The sequence below is a fragment of the Trichosurus vulpecula genome, chromosome 2, assembly GCF_011100635.1.
Source record: "Trichosurus vulpecula isolate mTriVul1 chromosome 2, mTriVul1.pri, whole genome shotgun sequence".
In the NCBI taxonomy this organism is placed as follows: Eukaryota; Metazoa; Chordata; class Mammalia; order Diprotodontia; family Phalangeridae; genus Trichosurus; species Trichosurus vulpecula.
In genome coordinates, this window is record NC_050574.1 from 204,860,870 (window position 1) to 204,879,695 (window position 18,826).

The 18,826-nt window shown below is 35.6% G+C and overlaps 1 protein-coding gene across 2 annotated transcripts in view; it reads left to right on the forward strand.

Annotated features, from left to right (window-relative positions):
* Positions 1-396: 396 nt before the first annotated feature.
* KCNJ3 (potassium inwardly rectifying channel subfamily J member 3) overlaps positions 397-18,826 on the forward strand; it is a 216,457-nt gene continuing 198,027 nt past the window's right edge. Inside the window, exons 1-2 of one of the 2 annotated variants that reach the window (XM_036745440.1) lie at positions 399-1,128; positions 12,578-12,794. In XM_036745440.1, coding sequence (XP_036601335.1) covers positions 430-1,128; positions 12,578-12,794 — 916 coding nt within the window. In that variant the 5' untranslated portion in view covers positions 399-429. Of the gene's footprint in view, positions 1,129-12,577; positions 12,795-18,826 lie in introns of both variants that reach the window. The other variant, XM_036745441.1, reaches the window with a different exon arrangement.

Here is an 18,826-nt window from a genome sequence, read left to right on the forward strand (position 1 = left end):
AAAAGAGGTAGAAGGTAAGGGGGAAATGAACAGGAAAGAAGGGATAAAAGAGCTTTAATTGCACAAAGGTAAAACTGGGCTCTCTGTCCTTGTCTGCATTTTTCCTGCTAAGTGTGGGAGAGCATCACCCCCACCCCCCTTTTTAGGACTCAAATCAGAAAGAAGAAATTTGTCCCAGGGGAGGTGCCAAGGCGTCGTACCTGAAGAGGAAAGGAAGAGGGGGGTGCTAAGAGACTTAGGATACCTGTTTTGGTGTCCTCCCTCCTCCCTTTCCTCTCCATTTCCTTCTCCTCTCATTTCCTATCCTCACCCCCCCACCCCCTCGTCCCCCTCCCCCTTCCTCCCCCCCCCCCCCCCCGTTGGTATTGGTTTGCAGCGCTTCGCTCCTGCGCCTCCTTCCTTTTTGAATCTGGCCCGCTCCCCCGTATTATGTCTGCGCTCCGCAGGAAATTTGGGGACGATTACCAGGTAGTGACCACCTCGTCCAGCAGCGCGGGCTTGCAGGGCCAGGGGCCCCAGCAGCAGCAGCAGCAGCTGGTCCCTAGGAAGAAGCGACAGCGGTTCGTGGACAAGAACGGGAGGTGCAATGTGCAGCACGGCAACCTGGGCAGCGAGACTAGCCGCTACCTCTCCGACCTCTTCACCACCCTGGTGGACCTCAAGTGGCGCTGGAACCTGTTCATCTTCATCCTCACCTACACCGTGGCGTGGCTCTTCATGGCGTCCATGTGGTGGGTGATCGCCTACACCCGGGGAGACCTGAACAAAGCCCACGTCGGCAACTACACGCCCTGTGTGGCCAATGTCTACAACTTCCCCTCTGCTTTCCTCTTCTTCATCGAGACCGAAGCCACCATCGGCTACGGCTACCGCTACATCACCGACAAGTGCCCCGAGGGGATCATCCTCTTCCTCTTCCAGTCGATTTTGGGCTCCATCGTCGACGCCTTCCTGATCGGCTGTATGTTCATTAAGATGTCCCAGCCCAAGAAGCGGGCGGAGACCCTTATGTTCAGCGAGCACTCGGTGATCTCCATGAGGGACGGGAAGCTGACGCTCATGTTCAGAGTGGGCAACCTGCGAAACAGCCACATGGTCTCCGCTCAAATCCGCTGCAAGCTGCTCAAAGTAAGTCAGAAATCCTCCCACTCCCCTCCCTGCTGAATCCTCACCCTCATACTCACCCTTATCCCCTGGAACAATCAGCAAGGCGGAGCTTAGATTTCCCCAACAAGTCTTACTTCGGGTTCGCAATCCCAACAGGTAAACTCACTTTCTGTCCTAGGAAAGCAAGGGAGGGCGCTCAATTCATTCCTCACTTCGCCGCGTTTTACACCTTTAGTTAAATGCATTGTGTTGGGCGAATGTGTCCTTTTCTGGAATGGTAACACTTAGCAGGAGCGTCTTTTGGGTCCTTTTTTTTTTTTTTAAAACCCAGAGGGAATTAATTGTCTGCTTGGTTTTGTTTTTGTTTTTTCCTTTCACCCTTGTCGTGTCGCCCTTCACTACACTTTAGATTTGTTTTCTACGCCTTGTGCCACTAAATTTGAGTTGTTAAAATTGAATAGCTTTTATTTTTGAAAAACTGGTGTTGATATCACTTTCATTTGGGGCAGGCATTTTTCCTTAAAAAAAGAAAAAAAACTTTTAATCTTATTTTCCTGAAAAAAAAAAAGAAAAAAAATTTCTCCTCTTGCTCCCCCGCCCGCCCCCCCCCCCCCAAAACAAACAAACCTTTGGATCTTTTAAATTTAATTAACCCTGCCCAGCTCAATAGATAGTAGAAGTCACACCTGGGCCAGAGTTAGTTTTCCCCCCCTCTCGATGTTAAGTTTTAGAAGTTATTGCAGAGTAAAATTGAAAGACTTTTGAAACCTTAACTACCATTTCCCACCCATGCCTTTGTTAAGTAGGTTTTAAATTGACTGTTTCTATGAAGTCATTGTCAATTACAGTTTGTACTTGAAGCTTTTCCTTATCGATTAAAGAAGGCCTCCTAACATGAGCAGCTTAAATGACTAAAATAAATTGCATATGGAGTGATTTTGACCATCCCCATCTTGTCTTTAGAGGGCACTAGAACAAACAAGAGGCACAGCTGTCTTTTTATGGCAGAGTCACCCAATTAGGGTCTGGAATACTACAATTCAAATCAATTTTAACCTACGTGAGTGATTTTAAATTCATTGTTTCCAAAAGGGTTTAGCTTTAGATAGTCTTCAGATATGATAAACTTGAAAAAAAATACATGAGCCTGAGTAAAATATTTAATAAAAAAGATGTTCGGCTGAAGTCAGTTTCAGAACTAAGTGTAATAAAAGGAAATGTATTAATCACTTAAATGTCTCTAAAGATTAACCACCCTTATTTAAGGATATCTTGTTTTCCCTAAACCTTTCTACAGTCATTAGTAAAATCTCACCCAGGGAATCTTGGAAAAAAAAAAGATTTTCAGTCACTTTAATTGTAATATATAAAAGTTGTATCATGTATGTTGCTCGTTAAAATGTGCTACAGTTTAGGCTGTGCTCTATGGCTTGCCCACATTTTTTAATTGCTTTGAAATTTTGTTTTATTCATCATTGCTTCAGTAAGTAAGCCATTTCCTATGGCTTTTGGATCTTTTTATATAGGAATGCCTTCTTCGTAATGATATTAAGTTGGTGTGACTTACATATGTGGATAATACACATATAAAGATTTATATTAATACATGTATTTATCTTCATACACACTCAAAAAGATTATTGATAGTCCCTGGAGTGGCCATCTCTTCCAGTTCCTTTCCTTTACGTAGGATCTGATGACAAGATAATCCCCAGGCAGAGGATGGGACTCTTCTATTATATTCCAGAGAAGAGTCTAATATTTACCACTTGATTAAAATGAATAATGTCGGATATATTTCTTTTCTAGACAATAATTTTGTTTTATGTGCCACCTAAGCCTCCCTTTTAGTAGTTGAAGCACAGTTCTGTCTTATCTGGGCCTCACTGGAATGAAAAATGGATATTAAACATTTATGGACATTCCTCAGTTTTACCAAAATAAACAATTTAATTTAAACATTTTGTAGAAACAAATTTCTATATTAGAAATTGACTTTAGGAGAGAGATTTGAAACATCACTATAGAAATTTTTTTCTGCCGTACATGTAAGTTTCTTGAAAGTAAGCAATATACTGAAATGTGTAGATGGTCAGTTTATTGCTCATTTCTGCTTCTTCACGCATAAGTATGTTCCTTTTGAAGTGTATCTGAGACCTTAGGTAATTCTGCTTAGATCACGTAGGTTTACAATCCATTAGTGATGCCTTGCTTGAGAACCTAATATTTAAGAATTTTGAGCAACTTGGAGCAAGGTGCTATATAAATACAAGGTCATATAATTCAGTGGTTAAAATTTCATTTGCAGTATTCTTTTTATATCTTTTTGATAGTTGAGATGCTGGGGAATGGGGAAGATATAGCAGTTATGTAGAAGAGAGAAAAACAATTTACATAGAGAATGAATTTTTTAGCAGAATTATGGGAAGAATGTCTACTGAAATGGTGACCTCAATGGCAGCATTTCACCCAGCCAATTATAGTAGTTCATTTGAGGTCAGTGTTTACTGTAATTGCCCTAATTTAAACACAAGCTGAAAAATTCTAAATTAGTCTTAGATTTTATTAAAATGGGATAACATTTTCCCCTCAGAACTGAAAGTGGACTCGTGCTTTAATAGATAGTCGTCAGTTATTGGGCTAATTTTCTCAAAGATGTCCTGGGAAAGTGATCTTTATGAACTAACTGCATTTTAAAAATATACAACACTAAATATTTACTTATAATTTAGGTTAACATTTGTTTCCATAAAGATTCAAGCAGTGAATTATAGTTTTAAGTATAACCCAAAGTTATTTGAAAGTTTATCCCCAACTTTGAATCTCTATCTTTGGAAATGTGTATTAGTTTTTTCTTAAAATTTGAAGAGAAAAAAGCTGCAGCTTCTAAAGAGATGAAAGCAGCATATTTATGTGATAATTGTATGTCCTTGATGTTACCTTAAGACCAAAGCCCACTTTCTTCTTTATTATCCTATTATTTCCTAAATTTCTAAGAGAATTTATTCTGCTATAGATAGGGTTTTAGAATTTAGAGAAGAAAAGCCCCAAATAGACAAAAGATTTTTATCCTTTTCAGCAGGAAGTTTTTCCTGCCTCTGATACCTTTGCCATCTCTAGGTCTTCATGGAAGCTAATTTCAGCTGTCCTTCCCTTTTTGTTTGGTCTTTGTTTCCTTTTTTCACTTGTGCCAAAGATGTTTTCATTTATTCCAAGAATGAAATGTATTCTTTAACCCCTTTCAAATATAGACATTTCATTTAATTATCTGGAACAGTCTGCTTTTACTATATCTGAAAGCATAGGCTAAGGAAAAAAAAAGTTTAGTCTGGTAATCCATAGTATTTATCTATACTTAGTTGTACAAATGATGAAAGTGAAAAGTAGTTTTGTATTTCCATCCCACCCCAGTTGCCCCAGAATAACGTTTGGTGTTTACTTCTGGTAAAGGGAAGATGGAAACTATACCAACTAAATTTAACCAGTCACTGGAAGTTTTGAAAGGGGATTATTTGTATGAAGGAACTAGAGCAAGAAAAATGCACCTATTTGGTGAAAAGTATTTAGACTATTAGTATTTTTGTGTTGAAACTAAAAACCTCATATGATCCTGTAGTCAAGTCTTTTAAGAGCAAGGTAACACTTTGGGCCATCAATTCTAATGGTTGTTGCATTATCAATGATTATCAGAAGAATTTCAGTGCCCTTCTTTGGTACCTTGTTTCAGTGTTTAGCAAATGTACTTCTTGAAAGTCATTCATTGGATCATAGATACAGAGCTGGAAGGAACTTTGGAGGTCATCTAGTCCATCTCCTGATGTTACAGATGAGAAAACTGAAACCCATAGAGGTTAAGTGATTTGCAGAGAGTCACACAGATAGTCAGTGGCAGAGCCAAGATTCAAGCCCAGATCTTCTGACTCTAGAGCCAGAGTTCTTTTTTATGGTACCAAATATAGAAATCTAAAACTGTATCAAGTCAAACAATTTCAATTTAATTAGATCAACAGATGATTTTCTGGCACTTCTATATCATATACCTTCTTTTATAATTCTAACATCATGCTAGTCTTTGAGATAATGGCTAACTCATTCAGCTTATGGTTCACAGTCCATTCCTGCATTACTCTCTTAATGCCCTGTCCTTCATAAAGGGGCTTTTTTGTCCTTATACAGATTCATGTTGTATTTGATAGACCATTTTCTTCAGAAGTCTTCTCTCTTTTAATATCGTGAGAGAATTTAATTCTACTTTAAACTGGTTGACCACATTTCAGCATCATCATTCAAATTATCAATAAGATGTTAATAACATTTAATGATCAAGGACCCTGAGGGAGCCAGTTAGCAATGACTTGATCTTGAATTCTCCAATAAGTTACATTATCTACTTAAGATAGGTTGGTTCTTATTTGATCAGGATTACTTTTCATTACTCCCACATGTATATATGAAAAAGCCAAGATTCTGTTTTTTAACTGGAGTTGTTTTTTTAAGCAGTTAACTTTTTCGAAAGAAGGTATTAGCAAAGATGGGACCATATACTACTAGCATAAAGTCTGAGCTGAAAGAATGGAAATAAAGATCCCTAGTTCCACATCAAGAGCCTGAGAATGAAAGAGGAAAGAAGGAAAGAAAAGAGAAAGGCATAGGTTGAGCAGCAGTAGTGGAGGTGGATTTAGTCAGCAGCAAGGTAATGTGGTAAGACAGGGAAAAAAAAAGACTTATCTTTCCTTATATATTATTAAAAAAAGATACCCATACAGTCCAAGTTGTTTTCTCTGAAATTTTATTCAGATTCATTCAAATTATTATTATTATTATTTATATGATCTTTGGGACATCACAATACATAGTATATGTTTTCAAGTATATGGAGGTAACAATCTTAAGTACAGATTATTTGCTGAGGTTAATATATTAAGTCTTCACATTTGACTTGGGACCTTTCTTCAGTGGAACATGTATGTATGACATTCTCAGCATAAACAGGTAAAAGACATACAGAGCCACATAACCCCTTGCATATATATGTCCTAAAGAATTAAATATATACTTCATTTTTTTTTCTTCTTGCTGCCACCGTAATGCTATATCTGCTTTCCACCTTATTGGCACAACAAGTCTTGATTCTTATTCTGGTCCTTGCCCCCTACTGTGTTCTGTTCTCCATTCCTAACTCTTGCTCATAGTTAAAATTCCAGCCCAAAGCAGCTCCTTTTCTTTTCTTACATGAGCTTCTCTCTATACCTTTTAAATATTTAAGAATGGGAAAGTATAATAACAAATGAAAGAGTAGGAAGTCCTCTCTCTTTCATTCTAGCTTATTGTTTTCTACTATCCCTAGGCCACCAATTCTGACAAAGCTATTGCAATGAGGAAGAATATCCACAGAGAATAAAATAGCATGAGGTGAAGATCTCTACTGTTCTTGACATTTTTTATGGAGGAGGAAGAACAGTTGTGACTAGATTAAAGCTACAGTATGGCAGTATAGATGGGAAATGGGGGTGCTGCGAAAGGCAGCAAATTCCTAATTTACCTTACATAATACCAAGTATAACCAAATTAAATTGACAAATTACATTTTAATAGGTCTTTATGAATAGTAATAATGTATTTCAGATAGGTGCTTATTGACAAAAGCTGAGTAATTTGACCCCTTAGATGAACCGACATGATGGCAGAGTGTAGTCTTGCAGATGGAGCATGGATTGATTCATTGTCATGTGGTCCCCAAAAGGAAGGCAGAAACAGGCAAGGGTGAGACATCTCCCTTTAATTTTGCTGTTTCCCCTGTAGCACTTATTTACCATCTCTAAGTTTTAGTTTCTCAAATGAAGAGTTAAACAAGGCTGTCATTAGAGTTGCCTTCAATATTCTCTGTATCTTTGGTGCCCTTTTTTGCCCCTGGTGAAGGCAAGGTTATGATGGCATGAATTCATCTATATGTTGTTCTGTTGCCTCTTTGAAAGTTCAGAGTTTTGTGATAGTTTACAGCTGTGTTCATTGCAATTTAATATTTGATTACATAAAAATGATGATAAATTAATATTAGCGCATGGGCTCACACATAAAATAAAATGTGGGCATACCTGTAAATAGGTGGCAACATTTTTTTTTCTTGGAAAATTTAAGAAATCATAACCAAAGGTCACTTTTAAGGATTTAATGGTATGTAATATCTTAAAGAATTCTATTCACTTCTTCCCCTGGTAATTTGTGCAAGTTGTTTCTGATGGATACAATCTAACTACTGCCATAATCATTCCTGATATGTAAAAATAAAATAATAAGCTTAATTGAAACAAATGTTTGTATTTTCCTCTCCTCTATTTATACAGTCTGTCTGCAAACATACTCCTGGAAATTAACACTTGAAAACAAAATTCATTGTGGTCTGTTGGCAGGAGCAAGGTCTAGTGGAAAGAGCCCTGAAGACATAGGTTGAGGTCTCAGATGTTAAGAGTATCTAAGGGCACCTCAAATCATCACCTCTCTGGTCTCAGCTTTTTAATGTATGTGAAGAGAAGACTGATCCTGATTAATTCCGATATCTTTTCCAGACTTAACATTCCATGATTTATAATCCTATGTGAGCCAGTTACTCTATTGATTTTTAATTAATTGAATATTTTTATAAAGTCTTAGAACTTGTAAGGTCACAAATTTATATTATAAAAACCCCTCTTTCAATCTTATGCTGAGTCTACATGCCTTTAGCTGGTCAATTGAATGAAAAATATAAAACTGGTTGTATAACATTGCAAATACTGTATTTTCTAACTTTTCAACCAGTTATTTTAGTACTTTTATCACTATAGTCTTGGAGTACACAAAAATAAACATTATGGCTTCATTTTAAAATTCTCTTTTTCTTTTCAAATTGGGGAGTCAATAAAGCTACAAAAAAGGTAATCTAGCCCAGCAACGAGTCAATGGCATCTTTATTATAAGGTATAAAATAGCTCACATAAGAAAGTAGAAGGTAACATTAACATCGGTGGCTTTCACATTTATTCTAACATCAGTTTGTTTGGAATAGTTTTGTTTAGAATGAAGTAAATTAAAGTATTCTTTGAAACTTGGCAAGTGTTTGATCACTAGAATAAATGTGTGTTTGAATAGTAATACAAATAATTTCATAGTGGTGGAAATTATTTTTTTGCTGGTGCAAAAATTCCATATCATAAAATTATCATAAAAATAGAAGCATCTTATTCCCCTTCACTTCACCCTTTTTTATATACATATTTTTATTCAATTGTTAGAAATTGGGTGAGATAAAAATGAAGTTGACACTTGCTGGCTCAAATCAATCTCTTTAAATGGGGGTGATATGGAAGTAGAATTAGGATCATCTGGAATGAATTTTATTGACATTAAAGCCAATGTATATGTTTCTCAACAGATTTTACAGTGTTATACAGGTGTCTGTATCATGAACACAGATGTGTGATCCTTGCCAGAAATCCATGAGTAGCACCCCATTTATTTGGCAATTTCAGTCCATGTAATATAAACTCAAACCAAGGGGTGAGTCTGAGCAACAGAAGAGATTATTAAAAGGCCCTTTGCCAAAGCTATGTATTTTATTCCTTCATTCAGAACTTTTTTGGTCCTTTCTTAGTACCATTTTAATAAACTCGATTATCTTAATATACTATTCTTAATAAGCTTGACGTCCTCTACTGAAGTAAAAAAAATAAAAAGTAAGGAAAAAGTAATCTTATAATAAGCAGATTTGACAGCCTGATAACAAGAGAGGAAATAGCCAAACTAAAAATAAGGTATGACTGCATAGGAAAATAATAGATGTTTAAAATTATGGCTCTATGAAGAAAAGGTTAAATGAGCAGGGCATTGCACTAAGTGCTTAAGATACAAGATTTAAAAAATGACATAATCTTTACCCTCAAAGACTTTATATTCTGATAGGAAAAATAAGCCATGCACATGAGTAAGAGACAAGATAGAATGTGATGAACACTAAGGAGAAGTTAAGGCAATAAAAATGAAGACAGTGAGACCAATATCCAGACCACCTGAGGGATTACTTTCAGTTGGGGGCAACTGGAGAAAGCTTCAGGGAGGAGTTTCCTACATGTGATGGTCCTTAAAGAAAGAAGGAATTTCAGCAAGTGGGATGTGAACTGAGTTCATGCTGGCAGGAGAAGTCAGGGCAAAATTAGAAAAATTTACTTTGACTGGAATATAGAATGAATGATGTAGAGGGAAAGCGTGCTGATTCTGGAGTCAGAGGACCTGGGTTCAAATCCTTTCTTTGACATTTTGTAACCTTAACTTGTGTCACTTAACCTCCCTTGGTCTTAGTTTTTTCATCCATAAAATCAGGGGGTTGGAACTGGTGGTGTCTTTTGGCTTTAGATTTTTGAACATATGGAGTAGTGCAAGATAAGGTAGAAAAGGTAGGTTGGAGGAGATTGTGGAGGATATTAAATGCTAGCCTGAAGAATTTGTCTTTTATCCTATAGGTAATGGAAAGACTTTTTTTAAGTTTGAGCAGATAAATGGAATTAAAGGAAACCCTTTTCCATGTCATGTGTTTTAAAAAGTTGGGGAATGACTCAATTAAAAAAATAGATGATTGTAAACTTAGAGCTAGAAGGACCTTAGGGTTCAACAAGCCCCAAATCCTTCATTTATTTGAGTTGTTCCCTTTTTGCAACATTTCATTTTTTAGTGAAGCCAGATAAATGAAGTTTTATCATGTTTTTTAAAAGGTACATCATGGATAAGGTTGTCCACAAAGACATGGATGGAAGATAGAGAATATTCTGAGGGACCAGATATGCTCTTAAGAGAATAGGGCTTTCAGAAAAAAGGGTCTTTTTAGAGCCCTATAATTTCCTATGTAGTCAACCCTAGCTTCCCTAATTTAGTGTTTCTACTTATACAGTAATAAACAGAGATTGCTTTTATGTGCTGATTTCCTCTCACAATATCCTTGTGAGTTAGAGGCAGTGTGAGTATTATTTGTATTTTATCAGATGAAGAAACCGAGGCTCATAGGAATAAGGTGACTTGACACATAGTAAAACAACTAAAGCAAAAAGCTGGGAACTAAATAAGCTTTTAGGTGCTAAAGCTGAAAACTGAACCAGTGTCTTCTGGACTCTTTTTAATCCCAAATTAACCCCTTTACAGTATTGGCTTCCCTCTCTCACACAGTATAATGAATAGTTACCTTTCCGTACTTGTTCAGGGAATAGTAATTAATTATTACATTAGTTTCAGCAAACATTAAATTAGAAAAATAAATATTCTGGTGATGAGGAGAGAGAGCTGGATATTCCAACATAAAATAGCAAATATTTTTGGATCATCCATGGTACCTACCTTTATCAAAGATAGTGCAGAAGTGAACGCAGGTGTACTTATAATGAAGTTGCATGTTACCGCTAGTAATAATAACAATGCCTTGTGTTTGTATAGCACCTGTTTTTCCGTAGGTCAGAATATTTTATAGAAAAATAATTTTGCTAATGCTAATTTTATGAAATTGAGACATAAAGAATTGGTGAATTTCAAAAGTCACAAAATTAAGAAGTCTATTTTAAAAATAGAAGGTTGCTAATACTTTCATTTATTTTTTTTTTTGGATAAGCAGGTTTGTTATGGATTTTCATTCTCAGTCATTCATTCTGGGTTGCTTCAGTCTAGTTATTGAATGTTACACACTAATTAGGGAAATCTAACTCATTTCTTTAGGACCTTCCTTTACAACTGTGTTATCTACTCTCAATGCTGGCAGCAGTCACAATATATTGGAGAGCTGAAATTTTTTTGTGGCCCATGTTAATCCTGATGCTCTCTGCCACTGAAGGCCTCCACCCTGCTATGTTTCTAGGATGAATTCTCATTTAGTCACATTTCTTAAATTTTCAAATTTGCTTTGATCATGTATGATGGAGAGTCATTTGGACATCTAGGAAGATGAATTACACCTTTCGATTCTTAACTCAAGAGAAAAATATTCTTACTATCATCCTGTCCACTACATTGGATATGTGCCCTACCCTCTTCCTGCCCCCTCTCCCTCCAAAAAGGCCCCAGAGTTAGTTGGGCCTGAAAAACTTAAAAAATTTAGTGATTACCATATCGGTCCTATACCTCCTGGTCATCATCCATTCTCAGTAAGTAAACAAAAATTTCTGTCTTTTATCAAGCTCCCTTCTCTTCCCCTTAATAATAGTAGTAAAAAATGAAATGAAAAGAGAATGGAAAGGAAGAGACTGTATCTTCCACTTTAAATCTACTGACAGCTTTATGTTTACATTGATTTTTAGTGGACTTGCCATGACATTTTTTCGAATCTGGACACATGGGATTTAACCAGTTGTCATTATAAACAATTCCTTTCACTGGAACTTACTTTATTTTCTAATGATTGTTGTATAAAAATCTATTTTTACTGACATGTTTCATTTAACTCATTTAAGTTATGTAGCACTATGAAAATCATGTTTTGGTTAAGTAGATTTCAATTGAGTAAAGATCTTTGCAATGGAATGTCCTTTCCTAACATATTTAAATAGTAAATTTAAAAGCTCTGAAACAAGTTTATAATAATTCTGAAAGCCCCTAACAAAATGCAACTGTGATTTTTTTATATTGTATGAACCATAAAGTACATAAAACAACTCTTAAGAGAAAAAAATTCCCTCATTTCTTCATTACTATGTATCATTTTCATCACTTTATTAATTTTTAAGTATATTAGAACTTCTCCACTATATTAATTTGGTTTCCAGTCACTTCTATGATATTCTTTTATGATTATAAACTTGTGATTTGTCTAATTTTACTGATTCATTGTCATAATGTAATAACTTTTATGCTTTGAAATATTGCATGGGAGTTATATATTTAATTGACAACCCCCCCCCCCCACTTTCTGACATTGCAGTGAGATGCCATGCATTTCTTTATGTTTTACATTGGCCCATGTTGTATTTTGTACTAACAGCCATTTTGGGGGCATACTTTTTTTTTCATCCCAAAGTTCATGAGTCATTACATTAAGCTTAATTTAATGAGAGGCAGCCATCATGTAGTAGATAGCCTTGCAATCAAAAGATGAGGATTCAAGTCCCACTTCTAATACATCCTGTCTGTGTGAGCTTGGGCAAGTCACTTATCCTCTCCTTGCTCTAAGCAGCTCTCTAAGTCTTTAAGTTTCACAGAAGATGCCAGCCTGCATCTATGAAATCACTGGCCAGACTCTATCCCTCTTCCATCACATCATAAATATTGCATATATTTTCTACATGAACAATATGGAGCTTCTGCCCATTTGTTAAAATACAGTCATATAATGATTTGTTTGGATTTTGTTGCAGATGATTGATAGGGCAGAATGTTGGCAGTGATGTGAATTGCTGTTGGGCTGTCTTGAACATTGCAGTACTAGTGGTGATTTCTTCTCTTTTTCTGTGTGCTTGTCTAGTCTCGACAGACACCTGAGGGTGAGTTCCTCCCCCTTGACCAACTTGAACTGGATGTAGGTTTTAGTACAGGGGCAGATCAACTTTTTCTTGTTTCCCCCCTCACAATTTGCCACGTGATCGATGCCAAAAGCCCCTTCTATGACCTATCCCAGCGAAGCATGCAAGCTGAACAGTTCGAGATTGTCGTCATCCTAGAGGGCATTGTGGAAACAACTGGTGAGTAAAAAAAATAGCTGTATGATAAAATATCACTGTTTCCATATCAACATTTTATTTCTTCCAATTTTTTTATATATTTAACATCACTTGTCAAAAATTGAACCAAAAAACCCATAGAGTCTCAAATGGTTAGTATAAATGAAAGTGATGACTTATTACTTGTTTCCATTTAAATGAATCTTCCCTTGAATGCTGTTTGGGAAATGAAGATGTCTTAATGAAAATGGAGAGAGAGAGAGAGAGAGAGAGAGAGAGAGAGAGAGAGAGAGAGAGAGAGAGTCAGTCTGTGTATGTGTATTCAGAATATTGACATAAAATAGCTTAAAATTGATACAGATCCTTACAAGGTATTTTATTGTTCATTTTGAAATATAAACCTGGAATATCCTGCAAATAAGTTTGTCCTCTATAACTCAGTTGCATTGAGATAGAAAAATACAAATTAGTTGTACCTGAGCTCCATGTAAAATTGCCTTTATATTATGCTTTATACTTGATTGTCCCTAAAAAGCTATCGAATATATTAATGTATATGACCTTAGTGGAAAGTTGGTTTTTTTTTTTTTTGAAACAATAGCACACATTTTAACAGTGTCATACAGATGTTGCCCAAGTCTTTGCTAAAGCAATATACTAATGCTTTATTTAAGTTATTTTAGTGAAGGATGAGAGTAGGCAAAAGGGTGAGGTAAACTGAAAATATGTTTGCTGGGAATCCACACATTAAATGACTGGTGTTGAAGTGCTGTGGGGGTAGAGATTGGCTTAATTGAGGGTCAGGTAGTTAAGTGAAAAAAGTTCTGCGCAATGACCCTCAATAGACTCATTGTATATTAAGCATTGACTAAAAAAATATTGCAAGGCCTTGGTAATTAAATCACATCTCATATAATGTTTTGGAAAATAAATTGCTGTTTAGAAAGAGGGGAGAAGAAATGATTTATTCTTTCTCACCAGTTTGGGTACCACTACATAAACAAAGAGAAAATAGCTGCAATCACAGGATTCTTTTTCTTATGGATGAACTCCACCAGCAGTTGGAAAGATTACTGAATCTTCAAGGCATTAGAGACGTTCAGTTTTACTACACACCACTGTATTTCTTAAAGGAAACTGCTTCTTGTACCTTTTCTTACTAGATGTGATAATCTCCAAGTTTATCCACTGAACCAAAACTGATCATTTCCTCATAACTCTAATCTATTTAAGTTGAAAGAAAGATGTCCTTTTCTGAAAGAATTGCTTCTCTTATTTACCTCTTGCAAACACTAAATACTACTGATTGTTTGATGTGAGTATTGCTGTTCAGATAGCTCTAAATTCTAGCTATCTGGATGAGTTGCCACCTGCCCTCTGGCAAGTCACTTACCCTGTCCACTTCATTACCTATAAAGCGATGATAACATTGACCCTTGAGGTAGCCCTCTATGGATTGTGTAAAAGTCTTAAGGGATGATTACCTGTGAGTTTAGCAGTATTAAGGAAACATAAGAGTTGCAGAAACAAACAAATGTTTATTTGTGCAAAGGTTTAAGATGTTTGATCATGTATAATTTTCCATTAGGTGTCCATCTTGCCTGTGAGTGCTTCAGAAAAGAAATAAAAACAAGGTTTAAAATAATTCATAAGTAAAGACTTCTTTATAGTATCTATTATGGGATACTACTTTTTGGACTATTTGTTCTCTTAATATTTTTAATTAGGACTTCCTACTTGGGTTTTCTTCCTTGACATGATAACAGTTGACAAATTAGATAACTTTTTACCATAACTAGATTTGGGGGGGGGGGCAGTCGGGATATGTCTGGATCCATGATTTTGTTGGTTTAGGGAAATCTCAGTGTGCCAACTCTCTCTATTCATGTAGATGAGTAATATCTCTGTAACTTGTCCTGTATGAGAGTTGTCTCTGGTTACACAGGTGATAAGTGACAGAAGTGTAACTTGACCTCTGATTTTCCTGATTCCAAGGCCAGCCATTGATCAATGGCTACTGTTGATCAAATATGTTTTAGATGTCTTTTATTCATTAAAACTTTTTGAGATAAATTTCAAGTTGCTTTTAGTTTATTTGTTCAAATGATACTATGTTATCACAGCTTAGAGAACAGATGTCAGATAAATTTTTTATTGTTCTCTTGTGGTTTAAGGTGTCATATCGCCAAAGAATGACAATTGAGAGTTGAATTCAAGGATGTCACCAGCACACCTGTTAATAGTTTACCAAGTGTTTATTATTAATGACTCTACTGATCTGGAATATGAGTTAAACGTGGGTTTTTTTTTGACACTCTAAAGAAACTTTCTTTAGTAATTCTGATGCTTGAATGTATATGGCCAAATTAGGGAATGATACTATATACAATATTTATATTCTGCCTATTTTTTAATCAACTGATTAATTTTCATTTCCCACATTAGAATACCTAAGGTGAGTACTTTATTATTTTGCATGAAGCCATCAGGGAGGTTGTGATAATGAGAATCTTTTAAAATGTCAGATTGGAAACCTCTCTCCTTTTCCAAACTTAAATGACAAAAAAGAATTTGACAAGCCTGAATTTCTTATTTAGAGATTAACGTGTGTGTGTGTGTGTGTGTGTGTGTGTGTGTGTGTTTGTTAGTGAGAGATTTAAGCTTTTTTATAATGTTAATTGAAGCTTGTTTCTAGATCTAATATAGCAAGACAAACATTCAGGAATATTATTCATCACATATATCATTTATTGCAAGAAGTACATCTGACTTTTTGTTTGAGTACATACTCTAAAAAAGAACACATATGCTATTCAAACTCTGTAAACTTCTAGATACCAGAGTTTAACTAGTCTGAAAAAAAAAGAGTGCCCAAAAATTTCTGAATTGTTTCAGTCACTCTGTTCAGGTTAAATTTCTTGCAAGAATCTCAGTATTTTAGAGATAGATTTTAAAAATATATCTTCATTCATGCATTTTATAAATTTCCGTTTTAGAAACTATGCATTAATTAGAATGAGGAGAAGTTTCATTGCTTTTTTTAAGCTTCCAATGTGCTGTATAGTTCAAAATCATTCTTGAGTGTCGGTTTCTTTTATGCTGTTACATACCAGGTTCTGTTTACTTAACTTTAGTTATATATTCCTTTAGACAGTTTAGTATCTTTACACCTTGATTCTTAATATTGAGATATTTAAATTTTACTTTACCGAGTGAACTGGAAACTTTATAATTTATTTTCCCCTTCCTGCTGGACAACTCCCAATATCTTCCACTGGGGTATTCACATAACTCACACTTGTACATTTGGGATGGCATTCCATTGGGTGACTATTATTTTGAGTACTAGGGTTCCCCCCAGTGCATGGCTACTCCTATTACTGTAGTTCATAAGCCCCTACCAGTATGCTTCCCATTAATAGTCAGCTAAAATTATCATATAGCAAAGATATTTGCCCCAGATGATGTAGTTAGAACTGTAGGTACAAAAACATGCATCTTTTAAACTTGAGGCATATTTTGCCATAAATATACACATTTCCACAGGAAAAGAGGGTTCTTACTGACTATAGTGGTGGTAATGCAAACCTTTAGAATGTGTATTTAGCGAAGTCAGTTTACAATTCCTGGTACTTAAAGGCCAAAATGTCTTTTCTGTCTTTGTAACATCCTCATGCAGCTCCCTTGGGTACAACATCTCAACTAGGCTCCCCACATCTTACTCTTATGTATAGTCCTACTGTCCTTTCCACTTAGAGACATCATGCCCCTTGAAGATGTTTTGTAGCTTGGGTTTCTGTATGCATCATGTGTCTCTGCTTCCAGCCAAATACAGTCTCTCCCATGGCTCCAGTAGCTGTGATGACATAGTGATGGGGCAGAGGGTGGAATAATCCCCATCTTTGGTGTCTTCTTGTAATAGGCTCATGGGTTCTTCAAAACTTTGTTCCGCTCCTGACAGCCTCAGGCTCCTTAGGTCTTGGCTATTTTAAAACCCCAAAAGATGTGACAAATTTGATTACTCTCTCAATTGTGTTGCTTCCTCTAATTTTGTAATAGAAAGGTATTCACAGATCATATACAGGTCAAGACATAAGCTTATCTTTTATAGTTATTTTAAGACTTTATTAATATTTTATGATTACAGTCTAGGCCTTCTAAGGCCTATATCTAACTGAAATGCGTTTGGGTGGGGGGTGTCATCTCTGTTTCATAATGAGTGAATCTAATGATCTGAGAATTAGCAGCACTCAAGACAGAATGATGAAACTATCATGTTCAGGAAGAACTGGAATGTTTTTCTGCTTCTGTTCAATTAAAATTGTTTTTTTTAACCCTGTCAGTGTAAAGGAAACCTAGATTGAGCTAAGATCTCTTAAATCCTTTCCATTTGTACTTCCTGCCAGACTATGGTCTATTTATATGTAGATATCCAAGAAACTGACAAATGTGATTATGATTAGCAATTGAAAGGAAACAAGCACTATTCATATACTCTTTCTTACTTTACTAGTGAAAGAAAGTTAGCAAGAAATGAACTGCAAGCTAGTTTGGTTAATGGAGAGCTACACAATACTCCATATGTCTTAATAATTTATTTTTTCTCCAATGGTCATCATTTTCTAGAGTTAATTTAACACCTTATGTGCTTTCTTACAGTCTTGTAATTTTATAATTTGGGTTATGCATACTCTAGCCAAATTCAGGTTTGAGCAAGTTGTAGGATCAACTGATTCCTCAGATCTTTGTATCTACTCAGTAGTCAGTGTTCTTAGTTAAGCCATTGGCTTGATTCTACGTGGGTGTATCTATCATCTATAATTGTACTTCGTCAAGTTGCTGTAACCTTTCAAAATAATTACCATTGGAAAAATTGTCATCATTTTAATACCTTTGTTTGCAAGTTCAGTGGAGGGACTAGGTGGTTTATGTATTGAAAATCTCAAAGTTAACTCCTAACGAGTTCCAAAGCTCTGTTTGTTCAACTTATGTTTCTTTCTAATTTTGTAATACTTCTTTGTTTTATTCTTCTTTAGAGATACCTTGACAGGTATGGTGACGTGTGGTTAGAGAGCCAGACTCAGGAGACCTAGGTTCAAGGAGGACCTCTTTCACATACTGTCTATGTGATCCTACACAAATAATTTATCTTTTTAGGAGCTTGAGGCAACTGGTTAAGATTAAGAGTAGCACCAGAATTGTTGACCTGCTTGGTAGAGGGAGCCCATTACCAAGATATCTTTATAACAATGAAATCCCAGGTGCTGTCTCTATCCCTGTCCTTAGAGATAGCTCAGCACAAATCAGATGATCCACATAGCAGCCATTTTAGTAGTATTTGGTTTCTACCTCTTCTTTCGTTCTTTTTGGTATTTCTTTCTGCATCCTTAAAAAGTTGTTTCATTTCCTTTCAATCTATCTTCTTAGATTTGACCTATTATTTCATTAGCTACTCTTACTCTTTTATTGAGACTCTGTGGACATTCAACTTAAAAAGAAAATTTCCCGATGACCTTTTTTTAAGTAAAACTTCAACATTTTCTTCTGTTAGGTGCTGAAAAAACATCTTCTCTTGGCTTCATTTTTATTCTTCACATTTTATGTCTGTAGGAATGATGAAATTGTTCAATTATGATTATTAAATAATTTATATTTAACCATCTTTCAACACGGGCTTTAATGTTCCCTCATTAATACATTGTTCTGTGGTTGTAGAATTTACTTTTGTTTTACTACAATTCAGATATTTAGCATCATATTCAGCAGATATTCCGTGGCTACCTCCTATGAGCAAAGTACTATGTTGTTTACCAAGATGAATCCCTGCCCTCAAGGAGTAAATAGTTTAGTAAAAAAATATATTATTTGTCCAAGGTGATTAGACTCCTCTGTGTAGGAGAACTTTGACAATTCCTTGTAATCAATGCTATAAAATAATTTTCTTGCCTTTTAGGTTCATAAAGTTTTCATTATTCTCAAACATTTTCATCCTATGACTTTTACCCCCTAGTTCCCTGTTCGCTCACAGCTACCTATTATTCCATCATACTGGC